At 47.7% G+C, this 25,561-nt stretch overlaps 2 protein-coding genes across 2 annotated transcripts; both read right to left on the bottom strand.

Annotated features, from left to right (window-relative positions):
- Positions 1-21: 21 nt before the first annotated feature.
- LOC137847308 (olfactory receptor 14C36-like) lies at positions 22-6,316 on the bottom strand. The gene has a single exon (XM_068665596.1). The coding sequence runs from the start codon at positions 4,437-4,439 to the stop codon at positions 3,411-3,413; it is 1,029 nt and encodes a 342-aa protein (XP_068521697.1). The 5' UTR covers positions 4,440-6,316; the 3' UTR covers positions 22-3,410.
- Positions 6,317-16,384: 10,068 nt separating this feature from the next.
- Positions 16,385-17,667, bottom strand: LOC137847503 (olfactory receptor 14C36-like). Its single transcript, XM_068665770.1, has one exon. It carries the CDS (start codon positions 17,351-17,353, stop codon positions 16,385-16,387), a length of 969 nt encoding a protein of 322 aa, XP_068521871.1. The 5' UTR covers positions 17,354-17,667.
- Between the last annotated feature and the right edge of the window lie 7,894 nt (positions 17,668-25,561).

Below are 25,561 nucleotides of genomic sequence, written 5' to 3'. Positions count from 1 at the left end.
GCTGGCAAGGTGCTTTTGTGATGCCCTCTGCCCGAGTACCTGATAGGCTCATGCAGAAGCAGCTGTGGCTGTGGATTGTCAAGTCTCTTTTGCCTCTGTACAGGAGTGGAAAGCAGCAGGAATGTGGCTTGGTCATGTCTATCTGAGGACCTGAAAGGCCAGCAGGAAGGCCACATGGCTTGGAAGATCATGGTGAGGTTCCTTCTGTCTAGTCAGATGACAGGCAACAAAAGGCTGATGGGTTAAGATGCCTGTGTAATGGGTAGTTTCCAAGATGATGGAGCTTTTTTTTGTAGTTGGAAAAAGCATGCGAGAGAAAAACTGGAGAGGGTAGAGACATCAATGAAGGCACAGAAATACCAAAGACAGAGCAAAGTGGAAAAGCAAAGATGGGTGTTTGCAGCCAACGGGGAAATGGGGCCAGGTGTGGGACAGCACAGGACAGCTGTTGGTGGAGGTGGACAAGGGCACTGGCAAGGCAAGACTTAGCCAAGAAAACAAAGGTCTTGTCCCCTTGGCTATGTCAGTTTTCTCTGCCACCAAGGCCTAGGAGGAGACATTGCTCTCTTAGCATTGGGACCTCATCTCCTCTTTGCACCCCCTGAGGGAGGCCAAGAAGTGTCACACCACTGTCTTTCACTTGGTACTGTATACCCCACTGCCCAAAGAAGAGCCTAGAACCCCACATGAGGACAGGAGCTCTCTGCTCAAGGCTGGCAGCAGGGCTGCTCGGGGCTGGCAGCAGTTTCATCAGCCTTTCTGCCTGATGAAACAAAGCCAGGATTTTCTCAGAGTCAGAGTCATTACAGGTAGGCCAAGGCACTGGGCAGGTGCCTTGGCCTACCTGTAATCATGGTCTCCAATTACCTGCCCTAAGGAGTCCATGGGGCCTTGTCAATATTCTGGGTCTGGCTGGGATGGAGTTAACTTTCACTGCAGCAATCCATACCATGCTGGGCTCTACACTTGTAGCTAAAACAGCACTGGTATCACACCAGCATTTTGTCTACATCTGTTCAATACTGGCACAACACCAGGACACCCTCTAAACCCACAGGAGCCAGCAGGCTGGGGATGGATAAGAGGTGGGGAGGGGACGTCACCAAGGCTGTATTTTATTTTATTTTATTTTATTTTATTTTATTTTATTTTATTTTATTTTATTTTATTTTATTTTATTTTATTTTATTTTATTTTATTTTATTTTATTTTATTTTATTTTATTTTATTTATTTTTTCCCCAGCATACTTTCTTCTCCCCCTTTCCTTTTGAGGAGGAGTGAGAAAGCAGTTGTGATAGAGCTTGGCTGCCCACCTGTGTAAAGCCAACACATCAAATCATCAGGAACTTCTCCTGACTGCAATGAGTTTTCAAATATTATGGAAAGTGGCATGGCAACTACATCAGCAATCAGATTGAGGCCCTGCTTCAGGAACGTGGTTAAGCATCACTCCTTGGTGGGAAGTAGAGAGTAATTTCATTCCTCTTTCTCTGTGCTTACACACAGCCTTTGCTTGTTTTTTTTTGTTTTTTTTTTTTTTTTTTTCCTCCCTCCCTCCCTTCCTTTTCCCTTTAGTTAAATTTTATTTTCCCCTAATAACAATTTTCCCTTAATAATTATTTTTCCTTTTTTCCTTTAATTAAATTATCATTGCATGTATCCTTGTGGATGTGATGGAGTTCAGCTGCCTAGCAAGGAAAAACCATTACAGTCAGTAATGGTTCTCAACTGGACCAATCATTGCTTTGAAGAACTTCAGGGTTTGACTTCTGACTTTGCTTTTCAGAGGGATATCATCCGTTTCCTCTCAGGAGCTGAAGTTTGTTGGACTTTGCAGAAAGTGCACCTTGGGGCTTATTAAGACACAGAAATCCTTGAGTGTCTTTTAAGGAGGTCTGGATAGGTAGGAGAAATCTGATCCTGTATGGACAACCTTGCTTCTCACCTCCCAGCCACACCATTTCTCTCATTGGCCCCCTAGGACTTGAATCACTTCTGGCATCAGACCTCTCCACTGATATCTGCAGTTGCACCTCATAGCTCTTTTGCCCCAACTCCCTCCTACTTTCCTTAGAGAACAGGCTGCACACAGGTAGAGAAGGATGATTCTTGGTTGCAAGCAAACTAAAGTATGATGAAGCTTAATAATAACCAAACACACTGCTCAAGTGTATGCTAGGTCCAGGCTGTACCCAGTGAAGTTCATCTCCCTCAAGGGATAGTCTTATGAGCATTTGATTTCAGCCAGTAGACATAAAATGTTACATAAACGCACAATTTGGGAGTTGCCTGAAGGCACCATTAGAATACATAAAGCAAGGAGAAGTTTTGAACTCTGTGAAGTTTAAAGCAGCAAAATGATCATAGAATCATAGAGTCATAGATTTATTGAATCAAAGACTCTAAGATCATCTAGTCCAATCCCCCTGCCATGGGCAGAGGCATCTCTTACTACATCAGGTTGCTGAAAGCCCTTTCCAACCTGACTTTGAACACTTTCAATGGCAGGGCATCCATAACTTCTCTGGGAAACCTGTTACAGTGGTGCACTACTCTCATCCTGCAAACTTTCTTCCTTATATCCAATCTAAATCTCAGCACTTTCATTTCAAAAGCATGACCCCTTGTCCTGTCACTACAGACCCTGATATTTCATTTCTGTGTTTTAGTTTGATTAAGAGGTCCTGTCTCAGCAATGCTGGTCTCCTATCTCCCTTGCCTGGTTTCTCCAATGCCTCAGGAAACATGGGCAGTGCACTCAGGATACCCCTTTTGTTCCAGAGATGCTGGCGGTGAGGCCAGATCTTGTACAACATTCAAAGCATTTGTGAAAGGTTCAGACGTGTTTAGCTAAAGCCTCAAGAGAATTGGTGTAAATCTAAGGAATAACCTGTTGGTACCATTATCTACAGGAAAAGAGAAACTCTGAGAATTGTGCAGAGAAGCGGAAGCAGGTTCTTGTTGATGGTACAAGGTTCCCTGTAGTCAATTTCTCAGTGCCTCCTGGAACTCACAGCTTACTGAGTTCAGAAGTGCCAGCACCTGATGTGATGACAGAAAGCAGATGGAGAAGGCCTTCAGGGAGGCAAAAATGAGGTGCTGACAAACAGGCAGTCTATGGACAAGTGAGGGAGGAATAGGGAAAATATTTTGTGTTGACTACCAGCCTCTGCACTGAAGAAATCCTTTCTTAATGAAAAGAAGAAACAGGAGGCCACCTGCCATGTGATGATAGGCTCATTTACAGAAGGCCTCTGAGTCAGTCTGACTGCAGGGACAAGTCTATTCCCTGCAGAAATTGAATGAATGCAAGCACCTGTGTACAGCCATGATTATCAATGACAGAATGCCCCAAAGCACATTTGTCTGAGATCAATCAGAGATCACTTGTGGAGAGAGACAGGCACTTTATTTCATCTTAATTACCACCAGTAGGATCAGTTTCTTCAGTGCCCCTTTGAGCTCCTGGTTCCTCATACTGTAGATGACAGGGTTCACTGCTGGAGACACCACTGAGTACAGAACTGTCATCACCAGATCCAAGGATGGGAAGGAGATGGAGGGAGGCTTAAGATAAGAAAACATGACAGTGCTGAGAAACAGGGAGACCACGGCCAGGTGAGGGAGGCATGTGGAAAAGGCTTTGTGCCGTCCCTGATCTGAGGGGATCCTCAGCACAGCCCTGAAGATCTGCACATAGGACAGCAAAAGGAAAACAAAACATGCAAAGAGTAAACATGCAGAAACCACAATAAGCACAACTTCCGTGAGATAGGCATCTGAACAGGAGAGCTTGAGAATCTGGGGAATTTCACAGAAGAACTGGTTCAGGGCATTGCCGTGGCAGAGGGGGAGAGAAAATGTATTAGCGGTGTGCACCATGGCATTGAGAAAGCCACTGCCCCAGGCAGCTGCTGCCATTTTGACACAAGTCCTGCCACCTATAAGGGTACCGTAATGTAGGGGTTTGCAGATAGCAACGTAGCGATCATAGGCCATGACAGTGAGAAGAAAATACTCTCCTGAAATCAAAAAAACAAGCAGAAAGACCTGGGCTGCACAACCTGAGTAGGAGATAGTCCTGGTGTCCCACAAAGTATTGGCCATGGCTTTTGGGAGAGTGGTGGAGATGGAGCCCAAGTCAAAGAGGGAGAGGTTGAGGAGGAAGAAGTACATGGGGGTATGGAGGCGGTGGTCACAGGCTACGGCTGTAATAATGAGGCCATTGCCCAGAAGGGCAGTCAGGTAGATGACCAGGAAGAGTGCGAAGTGCAAGAGCTGCAGATCCTGCATGTCTGCAAATGCCAGGAGGAGGAACTCAGTGATGGAGCTGCTGTTGGACATTTTCTTCTTGTGGGCCCAGGCAACTGTCCCAAAACGAAAAGACAGGAAAGGGTTAGGACAGACTTCTCTGCAAAAAACAAAGCCATTTCTCATAGACTGTCTCCCCCGACACACTCATCCTTTGTCCTTTTTTGCAAGACCACTGTGCAGTTCCCTACTGGAACTCTACTTTTGGCTGACTGAGAGTGTCATGAAGAGCTTGGCCTCTGCCTGTAGACTCCCAAGGTGTTGGTTTTGTAATTCTGTAGTATCTGAAAACAAGGGGATGGAGGGGCCAGATCTGATATTCAGGATCTCCCAGGTGGAATCCCTCTGAACACAGAAGGGCTTGTCAGCATCTGCACCCCAAATTCTAAGACGCTTGCAGAAATAAGCTTCAGACCTTTGTTTGTTTGTATTTTGGACAGCCCTTTGAGCCCCACCTTGTCCCACCTCCATCACCTCCTCTGGGGAGTTTTCTTTGAAGGCAGAGCTCCTGAGCATCTGTGGGGCACTCAGGCACAACATCTGTGAATCCTGACAGGCAAAAGATTTGCAATGGTTTTGTGCAGGGTGAGGCAAGCTGGTGTGTCCATTGGTGTTGTTCCCAGCTGCCCCATGCTTGCTCCTTCTTGCTATGGAGAGGTATTACGGTCCTGTGTCCCCCTGAGAAGAAACCAAACACCTCTGAGAGCACAGGCATCAACTGCAGATCACTGAGTGCCTCACCTTGCCTCCAGGTACCTGAGCAAGTTGTCAGCACCCCACTGCTAGCCAAGGAGTTCCTTTCACCATCCCAACAGCCTTTTCCTGCCCATAACATTTCTGTACTTCTCCATCAGATAAAGCAGAGCTGCTATGGGAGGAATTGCAGCCTGGAAGGAGCTCACAGCTTGGAAGGACATCTCAAGGACTTCATCAAATGTCCTAATGAGGGCATATCTGGTGAAGGGAGGGTCAGATCTTTTCCCACCCCCACTAACTGCATTGCCAGAGTCCCACAGTGTAAAGGAAGCCTGGGACACCACTGCACGACATATCAAGAGGTGCCCTTGTTGCCCTGACACAGGATTTTGGTTAAATATTTTGTCTTAGTGCCTGCCCTTCTCTGCTGCCTCGAGCTCTCTCTGCTGGGAGCTGCTTCTCTGTCCCCGTGTATGTGCCCTGCCATGGCTCACAGACCCCATGCCCTGTGCTGTGTGCTCAGCTCTGCCCTACAGACACCTCCAGGGGCAGGGAACAGCCCAGGGGCATTGCCACCTGTTGTGGTTTAGCCCTTCAGGCAACTCAGCACTATACAGCCATTCGCTCACTTCCCCACAGGAAGACAGGAGACAAAGTCAGAAAAATAAATCCTAAAACTTGTGGGTCAAGATCAGGGCAGTGTAAGAGGGGAATATATATATATATATATATATATATATATATATATATATGTATAAAGGAAAAAGAACATGTAGAACAAGTGATACACAATGGCACATCACCAACTGATGCCCAGCCAGCTTTGCGTAAGCACTGCTCAGCACAATGTGTTATCAGCCTTCTTCTCATCCTAAATACAAAGCACAGCACCATAACAGCCACTAGGAAGAAAACTAACACTACCCTAGCCAAGACCTGGATGCTATGTTTGCATGCATCTCACACAATCCCTGATGAAACAGGGAAGGTGACAGTCTTATCTGCAGGCTGTTTGTTGCTGAGGTTCCTCACAAACCTCAGGGTGATGCTTTAGGAATCTGAGCCCTTCCTCTAAACCTGACATCTCTCATGTTCCTATCAGCATGAACAAGCAAAATGCTGAAAAGATAGCTCCAGAAAGGCACAGACTTGAGCAGGACATATCTGCCTTGATCATATTCTTGAACAGTCCCTTCCAGAGATGTTTGGGCTGTGCTATGGACCTGTGAGCAGCCTACCCCAGGCAGCAACCTCTGGGCACCAGCAGGACCCTGTCCTGCCTTGCACGGGGGACTCCTTCTACCCACAGCTTCTCCCCTCAGTGCCCTGGGCAGCTCCCCACGCAGGCTGAGGGCTGAGCCTGACAGGCAGCAGAGGCCCTGTCCCGGCACACAGCCCCTGGGGCACAGCAGGGACCCTGCTCTGCACCACAGCCCTGGCCACCCCTGCCTGCACCCTGCCTGCACAGCCTTCCAGGAGGTACCCTCGTGTCCTGTCCTTTTGACAACTTTGGCAGGTAATCATTGATCCAGGGAACCATCCCTGTCCCCTGCATCAGCGAAGTCAGGACAGACACTGTGGCATGTCCTATCAGCTGTGGGAAGTGGCAGCTGTAGAAGAACCCTATAGGATACTGCATCTGCCTTCCCCTCGCACAGACACTTACCATGTTAAAGCTGTGAAGATTTCTCCTACAGTGAACTCTCTGCATCCCCACCCCCCCTGCCCTCCACACTGCCTTTAACAGTCCCTTCCTTCTCTCAGCCACCCTTGTCCCCTGCAGGCAGTGCCCCCAGCCCTGCTGTGCTGTGCAGAGGAGCTGCTCCTGGGCAGAGCTGTCTCTCTGCAGCACTTGCCAGGAGCTCCCATTGGGCCCAAGATCCCAGCCCAGCTCATCAGCACAGCTCCAGCCCAAATGCTTGCTGTTTCTCCCCCCTCAGGCTCCCTTGAGGTGTCCCTGGGCCTCCAGGGGAACTGACTTTGAAACTGAAGCGATTGCTGATGTTCCTTCCCTCCACTAGGGAAGGAAACTCTTTTCCAGCACTGTCATTCCTTGTATCCAAAAAAGTATGAAGTTCAAGAATCACCTTTCTGTGTCACAGTTTTAGGCTGGGACATGCATGCAAGGACAGGAAGGGATCTTGCCTTGCCCAGCTGACAGAAAGGTTTCAGCTGAATCAGCCAAGGCATCTCTTTCTTTGTTTGCAGTCCAGAGTCCAGAAGGGGGCTCAGCTCCCTCCCATGCCTCACACAAGACATCTGCATGTCAGCTGCTTGTCTCAGCTTCCAGCACATTGAATGGAGATGGAGGCTGGGAGGGAGATGTTCAGATGCAGACATGGCTTTGAACACCTCTGAGGATGGCACTCCAGAAACCTCCTAGACTGCTTCCTCAGGGCTATATTGTATTTCCAGCATATGTGCAGGAAGTTAAAGTTCCCCATGAAAACAAGCGCTGGCGGTTGCATGACTTCTGCCAGATGCTATGGCACAAAGCTGCACCAGAGGAGTTTCAGACTGGACATTAGGAAAAATTCAAACACTGGAACAGGCTTCCTAGTGACCTGGATGATGCCCCAGGCCTGTCAGTGTCCAAGAAGCATTTGGACAATACCCTCATACATAGTCTCTAACTTTTGGTTAGCCCAAAAGAGGTCAGGCAGTTGAACTGGATGACCTCTGAAGGTCCCTTCCAACTGAACTATTCTATTCTATTCTATTCTATTCTATTCTATTCTATTCTATTCTATTCTATTCTATTCTATTCTATTCTATTCTATTCTATTCTATTCTACTCTACTCTACTCTGCTCTGTTCTGCTCTGTTCTGCTCTGTTCTGCTCTGTTCTGCTCTGTTCTATCCTATCCTATCCTATCCTATCCTATCCTATCCTATCCTATCCTATCCTATCCTATCCTATCCTATCCTATCCTATCCTATCCTATCCCATCCCATCCCATCCCTTGCTGAGGGTGCACTCAATCTCATCATCTATGTCATTGAAGAAGACATTGAAAAGCACTGGTCCCAAGACAGTGGGACATAGAACTATATCTGGACATAGAACTATTGACCACCACTCTCTGGGTGTGGCCATCAAGCCAATTCCTTATCCACCAGATGGTCCACCCTTCAAATCCATATCTTTCCAATTACGAGATTAGGATGTCATGTGGGTCTATGTCAAAGGCCGTACAGAAGTCCAAGTAGATGACATTGGTCAGTCTTCTTTTGTCAGCTGATGCAGTTACTCCATCACAGAAGACCACCAGACCAGTCAGGTACTATTTGCCCTTGGTGAAGCCATACTATCTGTCCTGGATCACCTTCTTGTCCTGCATGTGCCTTAACATAGCCCCCAGGAGGATTTGTTTCACGATCTTGCCAGGCACAGAGGTGAAGCTCACTGCTCTGTAGTTCCCCAGGTCTTCCTTTCTACCCTTTTTAAAAATGGGAGTGATGTTTCCCTTTTTCCAATGTACTGGGTCTGGCTGAGGTGGAGTTAACATTCCCTGCAGGAGCCCATACAGGGCTGTGCTCTGCACTTGTAGCTAAAACAGCACTGGTATCACACCAGTGTTGTGTCTACTGCTGAGCAGTGTTGGCACAACACCAGGACTCCCTCCAACCCCCCCAAAAGCTAGCAGGCTGGGGGTGGGTAAGAGGTGGGGAGGGAACATCACCAGGGCAGCTGACCTAAACTGACCAAGGGGTATTCCATACCACATGATGTCACACTCAGAAATAAAAAGTGGAAAAGAGGATGGAGAGGGGAGGGGCGGGCTCTCATTATGAAAACGTCTTTCCTCCCAAGGGGAAGCTATGCATCTATGCATCAACGCATCACTTGTTGATAGGCAGTACAGAGTAATTTATTTTCTCTCTCAGTGGTTCCATGTGGCATTTTATTTTATTTTATTTTTATTTTTTCAGCCTATGTACTTTATTCCCTTTCTCTTTGAGAAGGAGGAGCGAAAGAGTGGTTGTGGTAGAGCTTGGCTGCTCACCTGAGTAAAACCAACACATCAAGTCACTGGGGACTTCGCTTGACTGCCATGAGTTTTCAAATATGATGGAGAGTGGCTTGGCAACTACATCAGCCAATTCCCTCAGGATGTCAGGATGCATAATATCAGTAAAAATTTATTTTTGCACAGAAGGAAAGTGTTGGTACATCTTGCTGGCACGTGTCTATGAACTATGAAAAAAAAAATCAGGAAAATTTGTAGGTCTTCAAAAATTCTGAAAATGAAAACTTCTTACACAACTATCACAACACTTTTTTTTTTTTTTTTTCCATTCACTTCGACTTTTGCCTAGCGTCTTTATATATGGCTTGATTCAGTTGCTCACACAGAGTAGCCACTGCTTCCAAGATATGCTGTTACTAAACAGCCATCTTTTCGGCATATGTTTCAACCTTTGCTCAACATCTTCAGTCAGGGCTTTATTCAGTTACCCATCCAGAGTGACAGTGCTCTTTTGGGCAGCTGAAGCCCCCCCAGTGGGGTTGGGGAACTTGACCTGGCATGTACAGGCACCTTTCTGCTGGAGCAGGAGGTGGTGCAGAAGCAGGGTATGCCAAGACATCTCAGTTGAGACAACTTATTTCTCTCCTTTGACTAGAAAGAGAAGTCTGAACAACTGAATGAAAGGTGTGGTCTGTTAGAGGAGATCACGCTCATCCCTGCTGGTATTGGAGTCACGTATTAAGTGCCGTGCAGAAAATGAAAAATGAGTAGGTCTAGGTGCTTCAGTCTTCCTGAACACTTTCCTGTAACCCATGTATGCTGGGATTAGTGCAGACTTGGCTATACAAAATCAGGCATCTGATTCAGTTTCTCTCTTTCCTTCCCTGAATCAAGGTAGCTCATGCCTTCAGCATGTGACTTGCTGCATGCCAAGAGTGAATATCCACATAGAGTCCAGGGCAGGGGGTGTTTTAGGTGTCTTGGGATCTGTGCTTGAAATAAACAGATGTTTTCCAATTGTCAGATGTTTTCTAATTTGGAAAGTGGAATTCAGAGGAGGTAGTTTGACTTTCATCTTCTGCAGAGGAATGACTTGTATGCTTTTATTGAACTAGGCCTTTGTTTTTGATTGTTGTTGTCTGGGTTTTGGCTGGGATAGAGTTAATTTACTTTACAGAGGTTCCTGTGATGCAGTGTTTTGGGCTTGTGATGGAAATAGTGGTGATAACATGTCAATGTTTTGTTTGTTGTTGAGCAGTGCTTATACTTAGTAAACGCCTTGATTACTGTGTGCAGTTTTTGGCCCCACAGTAAAAGACTTAAAGTTGTTAGAGAGTGTCCAAAGAAAGGCAACAAAAATGGTAAAGGGTCTAGAGAGGAAGATGTATAAGGAGTAGCTGAAATCACTTGGATTGTTCAGCCTGGAGGAGACTGAGGGGAGACCTCATTGCGGTATACAGCTTCCTCATGAGGAGGAGTGGAGAGGCAGGCACAGATCTTTACTCTCTGGTGACCAGCAATAGGACCTGAGGGAATGGCTTGACGCTGTGACAGGGATGGTTCAGGCTGGATATCAGGAAAAGGTTCTTCATCGAGAAGGTGGTCAGCACTGGAAAAGGCTTGCCAGGGAAGTGGTCATCGAGCCTTCCAAAGTTCAAGAAGTGTTTGGACAGTGCTCTTAGACACATGGTCTGAATTTTTGGGTGGTTCTTCGGGGACCCAGGAGCTGGACTCGATGATCCTTAGGGGTCCCTCACGACTTGGATATTCTATGATTCTATGTTAAAAGAAAATCATGCATGGAGACGGCACGTTTTAGGGAGTTTTGAACGTTGAAGAAGCCCTCTGGTGTCAAGTTCCTGAACTGCAGCTACTGAAAGCCCAAACAAGCCTCTGAAGAAGTAAAAGACAGGAGCAAACCTCCAAATTGCTGAGGCAGATGGAAGGCCACACTGAGAACCATGACTGAAGAGACCATAAGAAGAATGACCAGACAAGGCGTTGGGGGCACTGCATATCTCAGCACTGAAATGCACATCCTCCTTCTGCTGCTGCCTCAACATCACACCTCCACCTACTTCACTTCAGCATGAACTCCTGCTCTCCCCAGTATCTCAGCTCTTCTTCCTGCTTTTAACACACTCACTACTATGCAATCACTCTGCTCTCCCTGCACTCCCCTGAGGCTCACAAACCCTGCCCTCTTCCCCTGCAGTAAGAGGTCAGAACTTCAGGAAGTTCATGCATCCTCCAGGCTCATAGACATTTCCTGGGGTCCATCCAAGGGTGAGGTGTTAATGGAGGGGAAGAGAGGAAGGTCAGCTCATGGGGCATGGCTGAGCACAACCAGGCACAGCAGTTGGCATTCCTCTTCTCCTAAGTTGAAGCACACACACAAGATGGAAACACCTCTGTCATCCCTGACTTGTGCTGGAGGGGTCTTCCTTCCTGTCACATTCCCAGGAAAAACATTACCCTCCATCCACAGACACCAACTGCTTTCCATGTCTGAGCTCACACATGCTTGTAAGGACTTCCCAAGCCATCAGCTATGACCTTGTTTCTCACTGCTGTTCCTGGTCCTGTGGCTTTAGAGCAAGGAGTCTCTCCTGAGAAGTGGATCCATCCCCTGCCATTCACTGCAGAGGGAAATCAACAGAGTTTGTGCCACCTGAAGAGATGAAGGGCGACCTCTGCAAAAGCACCCTTCATCAGAGCCTGGTAGATACGTACTTAGAGATAGGGCTTCATGTCTCACATTGCAACCACTCATTTAATTGGCATTGCTCTGAGTGGATACCACAGAGGTAGTCTGCTTCATTGCAGGTGTTTAAATGTAGGTAGATTCATGCTTTTATTCTGTAGGTATTGAGACTTTTAGGGAAATCAGAAAGACACATGAAGGATGATTGAAGGATTCTTGACAGAAGCCTCACCAGGTTTACATCTCAAGAAATGAGATGCCTGAGGGCAAGAGAAGGAAGCTTTGGGCACTGTCGTGGGATTTGGGAAGCTGAAGCATGTTCCTCTCTCCCCAGTACCCTTCCCTCCTCAGTGAGCTGTGTGAGAAACTCTGCCAACAAGTTCTGGACTCACAGGTGTGTCAGGGAGCTTGTGTCACACAGTGCTGTCCTGCCAGCTCAGGGTTGGAGCCTCCACTCAAGTCCAAACCATTTCAATTCCCTCTACCCCCAGCTTCCCTCAGACAGTGGCTAGTGTGTGACTCGACTGTCCTGGCTCTCCAGGCAGCATGGGCAACACTTTGATGCTTGCACTGGATCTGTTCTCCTTGTTGGGAATGCGAATGCAGCAAGCTCAAGCCAGGAGGTTCAAAAAAAAAAAACAGCTTCCCATGTGGCCACTTAACAAATACATCCCATAGGTTGTGGGACTTTCTCTTTACTAACAGAGAAGTTGTGAATCCAGATAGCAGAGCTTTCCTTATTTTTCTCCCTCTCTTTTTACCTAGATTCTCAGCATTTATGTACTTCATCTGCTTTGACACTTTGAAATTGTCTTTCAAAAACTGTGCCAGTATGTTTCTTTTTTCTTTCTTTTTTCTTTATTTTTTAACCAAATGATTATTCAGAATCAAAGTGTGTTGTAAATCTTTGGTGAACCTTGCATTTCTCAAACCTTTAACTAACTCACTATTTCTATTGTAAAATTATATTGAAATCATTCTGTTACATTGGCTGATGATTAAATGTTATTTCAGTGCAGTTAAAAATCCTACAGTCTAACCTTGTTATTTACTCTAAATGCATAAAATATGTCTTAAATGTCTGTTGCATTCAAGTTGTGTAAAACTGAATTCCGTGACACCTGCCTAGGAGCTAGACACCCCATTGGGCACAAGCCTGTGGTGCTCCTTTTCCCGTCTTTCTCCATCTCTGGAGGTTGAGCAGAGGATGTCACCTAAGCAGTTGCCTTCGGAAGACCTTGTGGTCCTCTCCTGCTCAGTTAACCCTTCCAATGGGTTAGCGGCTGGCCCCAAGACATCAGGAAACAGCCTTTCCTGCCTCGGTCCTTTACAAAGCGAGCTTCCCCAGCAATGGTGATGGCCTCTGCTCTCACAGGAGGGGCAGCTTGTGACTGTTGCACATGGAAGGCTGCTCCGTTTCAGTGCAACTTTCCACTCCAGAGACCTCAGAGCATCAGACTTTCCTGAAGCCTCATGCTGTGGACCCAGCTGAGCCCTAGGTGCTTGGAAAAGACATCATGAGAAAAAACAGGCCAGCCCCTTTGCAGACTGCACCCCGGCACCCAGTGTCCAAGATGGCATCAGGCTCATCTTCTTGGCAGCTTCCCACTGTCGCCATTGCACCAACACCCTCTGGATCACTCCAGAACCTGTGGGGAATGCATACTCTTTCCTGGTGGTGGCTGTGGCTCTTCTCAGCTCACCAAGAGCTTGTGTCCATTCCCCAGAGGCTGAAGCAGGCTTTCAGTCCTGGTGGGATCCCTGCTGGGAGCTGCAGCTGTAGCAGAAAACCTCCTGCAGGCTGCTCCAGGCTCCAGTCCTCCTTCCTTGGCCCCCCCCGTCCCTTCCCTGGGATCCTCAAAAACTTGATGTCAGATGTCCTTGTGGCTGTCCCCAAGCCAGCCTTGTCCCCAGGGCCACATCTGGCAGGCTGGCAGGGGACACTTCAGCCGGCCCCCTTCACCCTGCCCCAGGCCATTGGGACTGGGCCTTGCTGGTTGGCAGCACTATGACACACAGGTGCCATGGCCCTGCTGCAGCCCCATCTACCTCTTCTGGGCTCAGCGTGGTCCTGAGGAGGAGGAAGGCCCTGGGGGTTGCTGGCCATGGAGAGCAGCTCCATGAAAAGGCATGTTGATCTTTTGGTCTGGCACAAGTTGAATCTGAGTCAACCATGTGCCCTGAGAGCTGAAGGGGCCATATGTACCCTGGCTATGTTAAGCACAGCAGAGCTAGCTGGTCAAGGAGAGGGCTTGTCCCACTGTCCTGTCTGCTGGTGTGACCCTTACCTTGAGTCATGTGTGCAGCTTGGGGCACCACTAGAGAAGAAGGACATCAAACTTGTCTTGTGGCATTTTTTTTTTTTTTATTTGGTTGAAACAGAAGTGCTGAGGTAATAACAGGCCAGCTCCTGTTCTGAACACTGTCATCAGAGTTGTTCCAAAAAAAGAAAAAGGAACAGGTTGAGAGGAGGGCCACGAAGATGATCAGAGGGCTGGAGCACCTCTCCTATGAAGAAAGGTTGAGGGAACTGGGCTTGTTTACCTTGGAGAAGAGAAGGCTTTGGGGAGACCTCATTGTGGCCTTTCAGTACTTGAATGGAGCGTATAAACAGGAGGGGGAATGCCTGTTTATTTGTGTTGGTAGTGATAGGACAAAGGGGAATGGTTTTAAACTAAGACGGGAGATTTAGGTTAGATATTAGGAGAAAGTTTTTCACTCAGAGGGTGGTGAGGCACTGTAACAGGTTGCCCAGAGAGGTTGTGGATGCCCCATCCCTGAAGGCATTCAAGGTCAGGCTGGATGTGGCTTTGGGCAGCCTGCTCTAGTGGCTGGCAACCCTGCCCAGAGGAGGAGTGTTGAAACTACATGGTCCTTTTCAACCCAGGTCATTCTATGATTCTATGATTCTACGATTCTATGATTCTATATTAATGACATTGAGAGGGTCTGTTCTCTGCCCTTGTTCTCTGGACACCCTTGGAGATGCTGCATGGAGCAATGGTCACAGAGCAGCCCCTTGCAACCACTGTTCCCAGCATTGGGTTCTCGCCCCAGCTGAAACAAGTGGTTTCTTCTTCTGCAGAGAATGCAGACTACATCCAAAGACCCTGTTTGCCATGTTCACATGAGATTGCACATAGTATCAGTGTCGTGAAATGAGCCCAAGTGCCATAAGCTATTCCCTAGGGGTATCATCAAGTCCTGTGGGACAGAGTGTCTCAAGGTCACTTCACTTTGAGGGTAATATCCACTGAGAAACAGCCTGAATGAATCACAGAAACACAGAATTGTCTAAGTTGGAAGAGACCTCAAGATCATCGAGTCCAACCTCTGACCTTACACTAACAGTCCCCACTAAACCATATCACTATGTTCAACATCTAAATGTCTTTTAAAGACCTCCAGAGATGATGACTCCACCACTTCCCTGGGCAGCCTGTTCCAGTGTCTAGCAACCCTTTCGGTAAAGAAGTTCTTCCTAACATCCAGCCTAAAACTCCCCTGGCACAACTTAAGCCCATCAGGCACACGGGAGAATAGACCAACCCCCACCTCACTACAGCCTCCTTTAATATACTTACAAAGAGCGGTAAAATCGCCCCTGAGCCTCCTTTTCTCCAGGCTGAACAAACCTAGCTCCCTCAGCCGCTCCTCGTAGGACTTGTTCTCCAGACCCCTCACAGGCTTTGTCACCCTTCTCTGGACTCTTTCGAGCACCTCGATGTCCTTCTTGTAGCGAGGGGCCCAAAACTGAACACAGTACTCGAGGTGCGGCCTCACCAGAGCCGAATACAGGGGGACGATCACTTCCCTAGACCTTCTGGCCTCACTGCTTCTTATACAAGCCAGGATGCCGTTGGCCTTCTTGGCCACCTGAGCACACTGCCGGCTCATATGAAACAACGCTAGACGTGATTTCAGCTACTACATAGGCCTTGTGCAAAACATTTGACATTGTCCCACATGACATCTTTGTCTTCAAATTGGAGAGACAGGGGTTTGATGGATAGGCTGCTTGGTGGATAAGAAATTGAATGGATGGTCACACTCAAAGAGTTGTGGTCAGCGGCTCAATTTCCAAGTGGAGAGTACTGATAAATGGTGTTCCTCAGGGTATTGGGACTGGTATTATTTAACATCTTTGTTGGTTAAATGGACAATGGGATTGCGTGTATCCTCAGCAAGTCTGTTGACATCAAGCTGTGTGGTGCTGTTGACTCACTAGAGGGAAGTAATGTCATCTAGAGTGACCTTGACAGGCTTGAGTGGTAGGCCCATACAAACCTCATGAAGTTCAACAAGGCAAAGTGCAAGGTCCGGCATCTGGCTCAGGGCAATCCCAAATATTAGTACTGAGTGGGCAATGAGAGGATTGAGAGCAAACCTGTGGAGGAGAGGATTTGAGGGTACTGCTGGATGAAAAGCTTGACATGAGCTATCAGTGCGCACTTTTATATTCTAGAAAGCAAACCACATCCTGGGCTGCAGAGATGTGCATTCTCTCACTGTTAGGAACACATTCATACAGCCTAAACACGAGACAGAGCAGGTTCGTTCATCTGTAGCAGAGGGTGGAGTCCTCATATTTATGTGTAGATGCAAGAAACACAAGCAGTCAAAATGACACTAAGAAAATATTAATATTAATAATAGCAAAAACAAAGGAAACCCAAGGCTGGAATGGGATGGACTGGGGTTCATTTGTAGACAGGGCAAGGAACTTTATGGGTACTGAAAAACATTGATACCATCAGTTTTCTAAGTGCATCCTTGAGCTCCTTGTTCCTCATACTGTAGATGAGGGGGTTCACTATAGGAGGTACCACTGAGTACAGAACTTCCAGCAAAAGGTTCAGAAATGAGGAAGAGATTGAGGAGGGCATCACGTAGGCAAACATGATGGTGCCACTGAACAGGGAGACAACGGCAAGGTGAGGGAGGCACGTGGAAAAGGCTTTGTGCCGTCCCTGCTCTGAGGGAATCCTCAGCACAACCCTGAAGATCTGCACATAGGACAGAACAATGAAAGCAATACATGCTGTACCTGAACAAAAGCAAAAGATGATGAACTGGACTTCTCTGAGGTAGGCATCTGAGCAGGAGAGCTTGAGGATTTGGGGAATTTCACAGAAGAACTGGTCCAGGGCATTGCCTTGGCAGAGGGGGAGGGAAAAGGTATTGGCAGTGTGCAGAACAGTACTGAGAACACCAGCACCCCAGGCAACTGCTGCCATGGTTACACAAGTTCTGCTAGCCATTACTGTCCCGTAGTGCAGGGGTCTGCAGATGGCAACATAGCGGTCATAGGCCATGAAGGTGAGAAGATAAAACTCTGCTGTGATAAAGGCAACAAACATAAAGACCTGAGTAGCACAACCTGCATAGGAAATGGTCCTGGTGTCCCACAGGGAATTGGCCATGGCTTTGGGGACAGTGGTGGAGATGGAGCCCAGGTCGAGGAAGGCGAGGTTGAGGAGGAAGAAGTACATGGGAGTGTGGAGGTGGTGGCTGCAGGCTATCGTTGTAATGATGAGGCCGTTGCCCAGGAGGGCAGCCAGGTAGATGCCCAGGAAGAGCCCAAAGTGCAGGAGCTGCAGCTCGCGTGTGTCTGCGAATGGCAGGAGGAGGAACTCATTGGGGAAGCTCCTGTTGGACATTTGCTGCATCTGGACATGGTTGGCTATCCATGTAAGAGAAGACAGTGACAAGTTAGGCAGATTTCCCTGAAGAAAACACTCCTCTCACAGAACTCACTGTTCCCTGAGCTGAATGACTGATGAGTCAGCTCATTCTCTAACCCTCCCGACTGGATAAGAGTGTGCCTGACAGTTTAAAATGGAGCTTGGGCACCTTGTTTCCATGAAGACACCCTCAGGGCAGGGTACCAGCCATCCGTGTCAGAACAGAAGCTGCACCCACCTGAAGAACACCAACCTGCACCCCAGACAAAGAGAGTAGGAAAGCCACACACAGGTGGAGAAATAAGAATACCACAATGCTCCAAACAGCTGACACAGAGAAAGGCAGATGGACATGCAGGGAAGCCTTCACCTTACCAAGCTTGCATGCCACCTTTGGAAGTGACACTGCAGGGCAGGTACTCTTAGCCTCATCATTTTGTCACCTTGCAGGACACAGGCTCCTCTCCTCTTCTGGAGGTCCCGCTGAGGAGGATGTGGCTCATACCCTAAAGCCCCTGAGGCAGAGGCTGTGCTGGGTAGCAGAGGAGAGCAGGGGGTTGCTGCAGAGAAAGTGCCTGCACTGCAGGCCTGGCAGGGAGTGCCTGAATACCCCCTCCCTTGGTGTTTCAGGCATCAGCTCCCTCTCCCTCCCTCCCCAGGTCTCTGCTGCCTGGAGCTGTCCCTGCTGGCAGCTGCTTCCCTTCAGGTAGCCTCTGCCTTGGTCTTCCCTGTCAAGGACCTACCCCAGAGATGTCCTGGGAGTGCTGTGGAGCTGTGAGCAGCCTGACCCAGGCATCAGCCTTTGGGAAACAGCAGGACCCTGCCCTGTCTTGCTGGGGGGTTTCCTTCCACCCACAGCTTCTCCCCACAGCACCCTGGGCAGCTCCCTGCTCAGGCTGAGTGCTGAGCCTGGCAGACAACAGAGGCCCTGCCCCAGCACACAGCCCCTGGGGCACAGCAGGGACCCTGCTTTTCACCACAGCCCTGGACACCCCTGCCTGCATCTTGGCTGCACAGTCTGCATCTGGCCCCATGGGAAGGAACCCTCAAGTCCTGTCCTTTTGACAGCTTTAGCAGGTAATCATTTGTCTAAGGAATACCAACATACTCCACACTAGAGAAGCCAGGACAGACACTGTGACATGTCCAATCATTCGTGGGATATGGCAGATTTAGAAGACTCCTGGGGGACACTCATCTACTGTACCTTTCTGCCAGACACTTACTCTGTGAAGTGTTGTGAAGAGTTCTCCTGCAGTGAGCTCTCAGCATCCCCCCTCCACACTGCCTTTAACACCTCCCTCTCTTCTCTCAGCTGTCCTTGTCCCCTACAGGCAGTGCAGAGGAGCTGGTCCTGGGCAAAGCTGTTTCTCTGCAGTGCTGCCCGCTTGCCAGGAGCTCCCCTTGGGCCCAGGAGCCCAGACGAGCTCATCAGCACAGGGAACTCTTGACAAGTCCCTGGGTCTCCGGAGGAATCAACTTTGAAACACACTGAAGTAAACATTTATGTTGGTTCCCTCCACTGGACAGGGAGCACTGTCTTTCTTCATTTCAGAAGAGGTATGATGTCCAAGAATCACTTTTCCATATCCTGTTTTTAGGCAGGGCACCCAGGCAAGGGCAGGGAGGGATCTCCCTTCCCTCTGCTGAGGGAAGGGTTTCTGCTGAGTCAACCAAGGCATCTCTTTCACTGTTAGCAATCCAGAGGCTATAAGGGGGCTCAGGTCCCTCCCACGCTCCACACAAACCCTCAGGAGTTGGGAGCACAGAATCACAGAGTCACAGAATTTTAGAGGTTGGAAGGCACCTCAAGAAATCATCAGGTCCAGCCCCACTGACAAAGCAGGTTCCCTAGAGCAGGTTGTCCAGGTAGGTGTGCAGACGGGCCTTGAGTATGTCCAAAGAAGGAGACTGAACAACCTCCCTGGGCATTCTGTTCCAGTGCTCTGTCACCCTCACCATGAAGAGCTCTTTCACTTGTTGGTGCGGAACTTCCTATGATCAATTTTTTGACCATTGCACCTTGTCCTAACCCCACAAACCACTGAGAAGAGGTTGTCCAAATCCCACTGTCTCCCACGATTAAGGTATTTGTAAATATTGATAAGATCCCCTCCCAGTCTTCTCCTCTCAAGGCTGAACAGACCCAGGTCTCAATCTTTACTCACAAGGAAGATGCTCCAGGCCCCGTATTGTCTTTGCTGCCCTCCACTGGACTCTTTCCAGAAGATTCCCGTCTTGTACTGGGGAGCCCAGAACTGTACTCCAGGTGAGGCCTGACCAGGGCAGAATAAAGGGGGAGGATCACCTCCCTTGACCTACTGGTCACACTCGTTTTAATGTATGCCAGGATCCCATTAGCCCACTTGGCCACGAGGGCACAGTGCTGGCTCATGGTCAACCTGTCGTCCACCAGGACCTTCAGGTCCTTCTCCTCAGAGCTGCTCTCCAGCATGTCCCCCCCCAGCCTGCACTGAAACATGTGTTTGTCCCTTCCCAGGTGCAAGACTCAACACTTGCTCTTGTTAAACCTCATTTGGTTTCTTCCTGCCCATCTCTCCAGCCTGTCCAGGTCTTCCTGAATGGCAACACAGCCTTCTGGCATGTTGGCCACTCCTCTCAGCTTTGTATCATCAACATACTTGCTGAGGGTGGCACTATTCCCTCATCACGATCATTGATGTGTTCCTCTTGCCTTGGTTCAGGTGGGCACAAACCAGGAAGCAGGATGTCAGCTGCTTATGTCATCTCCCAGCACATTAAATGGAGACAAAAGCCAGGAGGGAGCTATTCAGAAACAGACTCATGGTGACATTGGAGATGCCAGACTGACATTTGATTGACAATCAAGGTGCCAAATTTTTCTGGGTCATAAACAGGTATGATCTCAGGAAACTGCTAAGCAACTGTAGTCATTGCTTAATAACAAAGAAAAAAAAAAAAGCTGGATATATCTAACCTCTCAAGACTTTATTTCTCCCAGATCCATTTAGATATGGGATGCCATGTGAAAGAAAGGTGAGGAATCGCTTCCAGGTGCTCTTCTCTCTCTCTGCACTAATGGTATGGGAGTAAGTTAAATTGCTCAACCTGAAGGATATGACTTTCAGACAGCTGAAATATAAACCTGCATGGTAGTACTTTGATTTTTCTAAGCACTTCCTCTTTGTACAACAAGGACTGTACTGAAGCTTTTGAAGATGACAAGATTTTTCCACGTCTCATAAAAGTAAGGCATTTAGATAAGGACATTTGATAGCAAGAGGAAAGAGCAACTGTTTGGAAACAACTGCATTTCAGTGTAGAATGAGGTCAGATGTGACTGTGTGACAGATCTGTTTCCAATGACCTCGTGGGACCATAATTAATTTTGCCCTTAATTTAGAGTACTAAAGAAGGCAAGCTACACTTGGGCCCCATTTTCCCTCTTTCCTAAAGATACAACGGAAGGTGATAAGGAAGAAACCAGGGCATTACAAAAGCAATACTTGACATTTGCCTGTTTGAAATCAGCTTTGGATTCCCCAGCTGTCGCTAGTCCAAAAAGGGAAGTACTGAAGAGGAGACAGTATAACTTTCAACGTACATATTTGAATCAATGGTTTATCTATGTAATAGAAATTATTTGTGCAGGAAATGAGATTTCCTTTTGAAACACTGGTATGGTGGATGCTTTCAGTTCTTCTGAGTGAATGTGGACTTTCTCAGGAATGGGGTGCAATCACTAACAACCCCTTGTTAGCCCTGTGCTCTTGAGAAAGAATCGTTTGTGGCCGATGGACAAAGTTGGAAAGAAGACAAGAGATTCTCTGAGGACCTTTCCTGATATGTGACATAGAAAAGTCATGGTGTGAGGAAGGTCCAAAGGAATCTCTCTCTCTCTCTCTCTGTTTTATAGGAAGCTTGCAAGCAAGGAAAGAGAGAAGGAAGGACATAGCCGTCTGTCCAGACCATGAAATTATTCTACTTGTTTTTGTTGTGTTCATGCTTCAGCGGGATGAATGGAAACTGTGCATGGGAGCAGGCAATGGAACTGTCATTTCTGAATTCATTCTTGTGGGCTTTTCGGGGCTCGACCAAAGGCTACAGCTATTTCTCTTCTTGGTCCTTCTACTCATGTACCTGACTACAGTGATGGGGAATGCAGCCATCATTTTCCTGGTGTGTGTAGATAACCGCCTGCAAACCCCCATGTACTTTTTCATTGGCAATCTGGCATTCCTGGAAACCTGGTTTACGTCCTCCACAAGCACCAAACTATTGGTGATTCTGAGCTCTGGCAGGAGAACAATCTCAGTAGGTGGCTGCTTTGCCCATCCTTTTTTTCTATTTTGCCCTGGGTGCTGCAGAGTTTGTTCTCCTTGTTGTCATGTCCTTTGACCATTACGTTGCCATCTGCCAGCCTCTGTGCTATGCTGCCGTCATGAAGCACTGGATCTGCATCCACCTGGTTGCTGCTGTTTGGGTCATGGGCTTCACGCTCCCAAGTTACCACCTGGTGCTGCTCTCAAAGCTCACGTTCTCACTTTCTGTGGTTCAAAAAGATACAGGTATTTTATTTTTATTTTTTATTTTATTTTATTTTATTTTATTTTATTTTATTTTATTTTATTTTATTTTATTTTATTTTATTTTATTTTATTTTATTTTATTTTATTTTATTTTATTTTATTTTATTTTTATTTTTTTTGTGACAACTCTCCCTTATTCTGACTGTCCTGCCCTGATGCCAGCCTTTGGAAAATAGACCTGGTTTTCTTATTGTTTATCATGCTGTCTTCCTTGTCTTTAACTCTGGCATCTTACATGTGTGTCTTCTGTATTCTACAAATACCAGCAGCCTCTGAGAGGAAAAAGCTTTTTCTACATGTTCTTCCCATCTCACCACCTTGTCCACTGCCTATGGAAGCTGCATTGCTCTCTACATACCCTCCTCAGAACATGTTTCTTTGGAGACCAACAGAATTATAGCTTCACTGAACACTGTCCTGTACTCATTCTTAAACCCATTCATCTACAGTCTTAGAAAAAAGGCTGTGATGCTGTCCCTGAAGGAAGCCATGGCCTGTGCAACAGCATAGTTAATCATGATGCATTTCTCAAGAGCAATTTGAGTTCTCTGCTGTTGTATTTTATGTAATACCACCTCCATATTATATGACCTCCACATGCAGATGCCTCCAGAGATTTATGTTCTTGATGGATTGGGTTAGGCTGTGTAATAAGAAGTACATCTGAACACAAAATGAAGGCCCAGGCAAGTGATGGCAGGACAAGTGACTCAGTTCATGCCCTGCTTTGGTTGCTCCCAGGCCCATCACAGGGGAGCCCCCAGCTCATCAATGGCCCATCTCCACTAGCCCAGAAGAGCATAAAGCACAATTGCAGGTGGGAACCCAAGTCACAGGCTCCTGCAGAAGCAAGATCTTGTTCTTGCTCCTTCCAGGACTGCTTTGCCCTGGACCATCACCCCAGCGTCCAGGCAGGAAACCCATCAAGATGAGTCAATGTGAGCAGCTCTCTGCATCATCATTTGGACTGAGGGGATTGCTGCCAAGGGTTGTAGGACACATGGTAGTTGTACATGGTTGTCGTGGTTTAACCCGGCCGGCAGCTAAACACCACGCAGCCGTTCGCTCACCCTCCCCCCTCCCTCTCTGGGACGGGGGAGAGAAATGGAAAGTGAAGCCCGTGAGTTGAGATAAAGACAGTTTAATAAGACAGGAAAATAATAATAACAAAATAATAATAAAATAATAACAATAATAATACAATGGTGATAATAGGAAAGTAATAATAGTATGTACAAACAAGTGATGCACAATGCAATTGCTCACCACTCGCTGACCGATGCCCAGCCTAACCCCGAGCAGTCCGGCCCCCTCCCCCCGGCTAGCCACCCCTATATATTGTTTAGCATGACGTCAGATGGTATGGAATACTCCTTTGGCTAGTTTGGGTCACCTGTCCTGGGTCTGTCCCCTCCCAGCTCTTACTGCACCCCCAGCCTGCCCGTTGGCAGGACAGAGCAAAAGGCTGAGATGTCCTTGGCTTAGTATAAGCACTGCTCTGCAACAATTAAAGCATCGGGGTGTTATCAGCACTCTTCTCATCCTAAGCCAAAACACAGCATTCCACCAGCTACTAGGAAGAAAATTAATTCTGTGCTAACTGAAACCAGGACATCTATCCACCCCTTATTCCATACCATTTATGTCATGCTCAGGTTACACTCTTTTCCATACATTCTAATTAGTCACCTATAGTAATCATGGTAGTGATAACATACAGTATAATATACTATTTAACATGGTACAATTCAGTTCATGGGCTATTCTCACCCAGTATTAAATCTCCTTGAGGTACACACCGGACCTCTCCGTTCTTTTGCATCACCCACCAAGTGTATCCAGGTCCCTGAGCAAAAACAATTCCACGAATAGGTTTGCCTTTTCCTGAGGCAGGAGTAGCCCAGACTGTTTTACCCAGCATATTTTTACATGCACTACAGGAACTTTATCCCCATCTACAGTACGTAACAGGTTTGATTGGGCAGGTCCAGCTCGGTTGGTAGATCTCCTAGTATTGACTAACCAGGTGGCCTTTGCCAAATGCGTATCCCAGTTTTTGAACGTCCCAGCGCCCATTGCTTTCAAGGTAGTCTTTAACAGGCCATTGTATCGTTCAACTTTCCCGGAGGCTGGTGCATGATAGGGGATGTGATACACCCATTCAATACCATGTTCTTTGGCCCAAGTGTCTATAAGGTTGTTTTGGAAGTGAGTCCCATTGTCTGATTCTATTCTTTCTGGGGTGCCATGTCGCCATAGGACTTGCTTTTCAAGGCCCAGGATGGTGTTCCGGGCGGTGGCATGAGGCACAGAATATGTTTCCAGCCATCCGGTGGTTGCTTCCACCATTGTAAGTACGTGGCGCTTGCCATTGCGAGTTTGAGGGAGTGTGATGTAATCAATCTGCCAGGCCTCTCCATATTTATATTTCAGCCATCGTCCTCCATACCAAAGAGGCTTTGACCGTTTGGCTTGCTTGATTGCAGCACATGTTTCACAGTCATGAATAACCTGTGCTATAGCGTCCATGGTCAAGTCCACCCCTCGATCACGAGCCCATCTGTATGTTGCGTCTCTACCTTGATGGCCTGAGGTGTCATGGGCCCATCGGGCTATAAATAATTCACCTTTATGCTGCCAATCCAAGTCCACCTGAGCTACTTCAATCTTAGCAGCCTGATCCACCTGCTGGTTGTTTTGATGTTCTTCAGTAGCCCGATTCTTGGGCACATGAGCATCTACGTGGCGTACTTTCACAACCAGGTTCTCTACCCGAGCAGCAATATCTTGCCACAATGCAGCAGCCCAGATGGGTTTGCCCCTACGCTGCCAGTTGTTTTGCTTCCATTGCTGTAACCATCCCCACAGGGCATTTGCTACCATCCATGAATCGGTGTAGAGATAGAGAACTGGCCATTTTTCTCATTCAGCAATGTCTAAAGCCAGCTGAATGGCTTTCACTTCTGCAAACTGACTCGATTCACCTTCTCCCTCAGCAGCTTCTGCAACTCGTCGCGTAGGACTCCAGACAGCAGCCTTCCATCTCCGATGCTTCCCCACAATACAACAGGACCCATCAGTGAACAGGGCATATTTCTTTTCATTCTCTGGCAACTGGTTGTACAGTGGGGCTTCTTCAGCACGACCCACCTCCTCCTCTGATGATATCCCAAAGTATTTGCCTTCTGGCCAGTCCATGATCACTTCCAATATTCCTGGGCGACTGGGGTTTCCTATTCGAGCCCGCTGAGTAATCAGTGCAACCCACTTGCTCCATGTAGCATCAGTTGCATGATGCGTAGAGGGGACCCTTCCCTTGAACATCCAGCCTAGTACCGGCAATCGGGGTGCTAGGAGGAGCTGCGCTTCAGTACCAACCACCTCCGAAGCAGATCGAACTCCTTCATATGCTGCCAATATCTCCTTTTCAGTTGGAGTATAGCGGGCCTCAGATCCTCTGTATCCCCGACTCCAAAACCCCAGGGGCCGACCTCGAGTTTCCCCAGGTTCTTTCTGCCAGAGGCTCCAGGTGGGGCCGTTCTCCCCGGCTGCAGTGTAGAGCACATTCTTTACATCTGGTCCTGTTCGAACTGGCCCAAGGGCTACTGCATGGACTATTTCC

The sequence above is a fragment of the Anas acuta genome, chromosome W, assembly GCF_963932015.1.
Source record: "Anas acuta chromosome W, bAnaAcu1.1, whole genome shotgun sequence".
Taxonomy (NCBI): Eukaryota; Metazoa; Chordata; class Aves; order Anseriformes; family Anatidae; genus Anas; species Anas acuta.
This window is presented reverse-complemented; position numbering and strand designations above follow the sequence as displayed.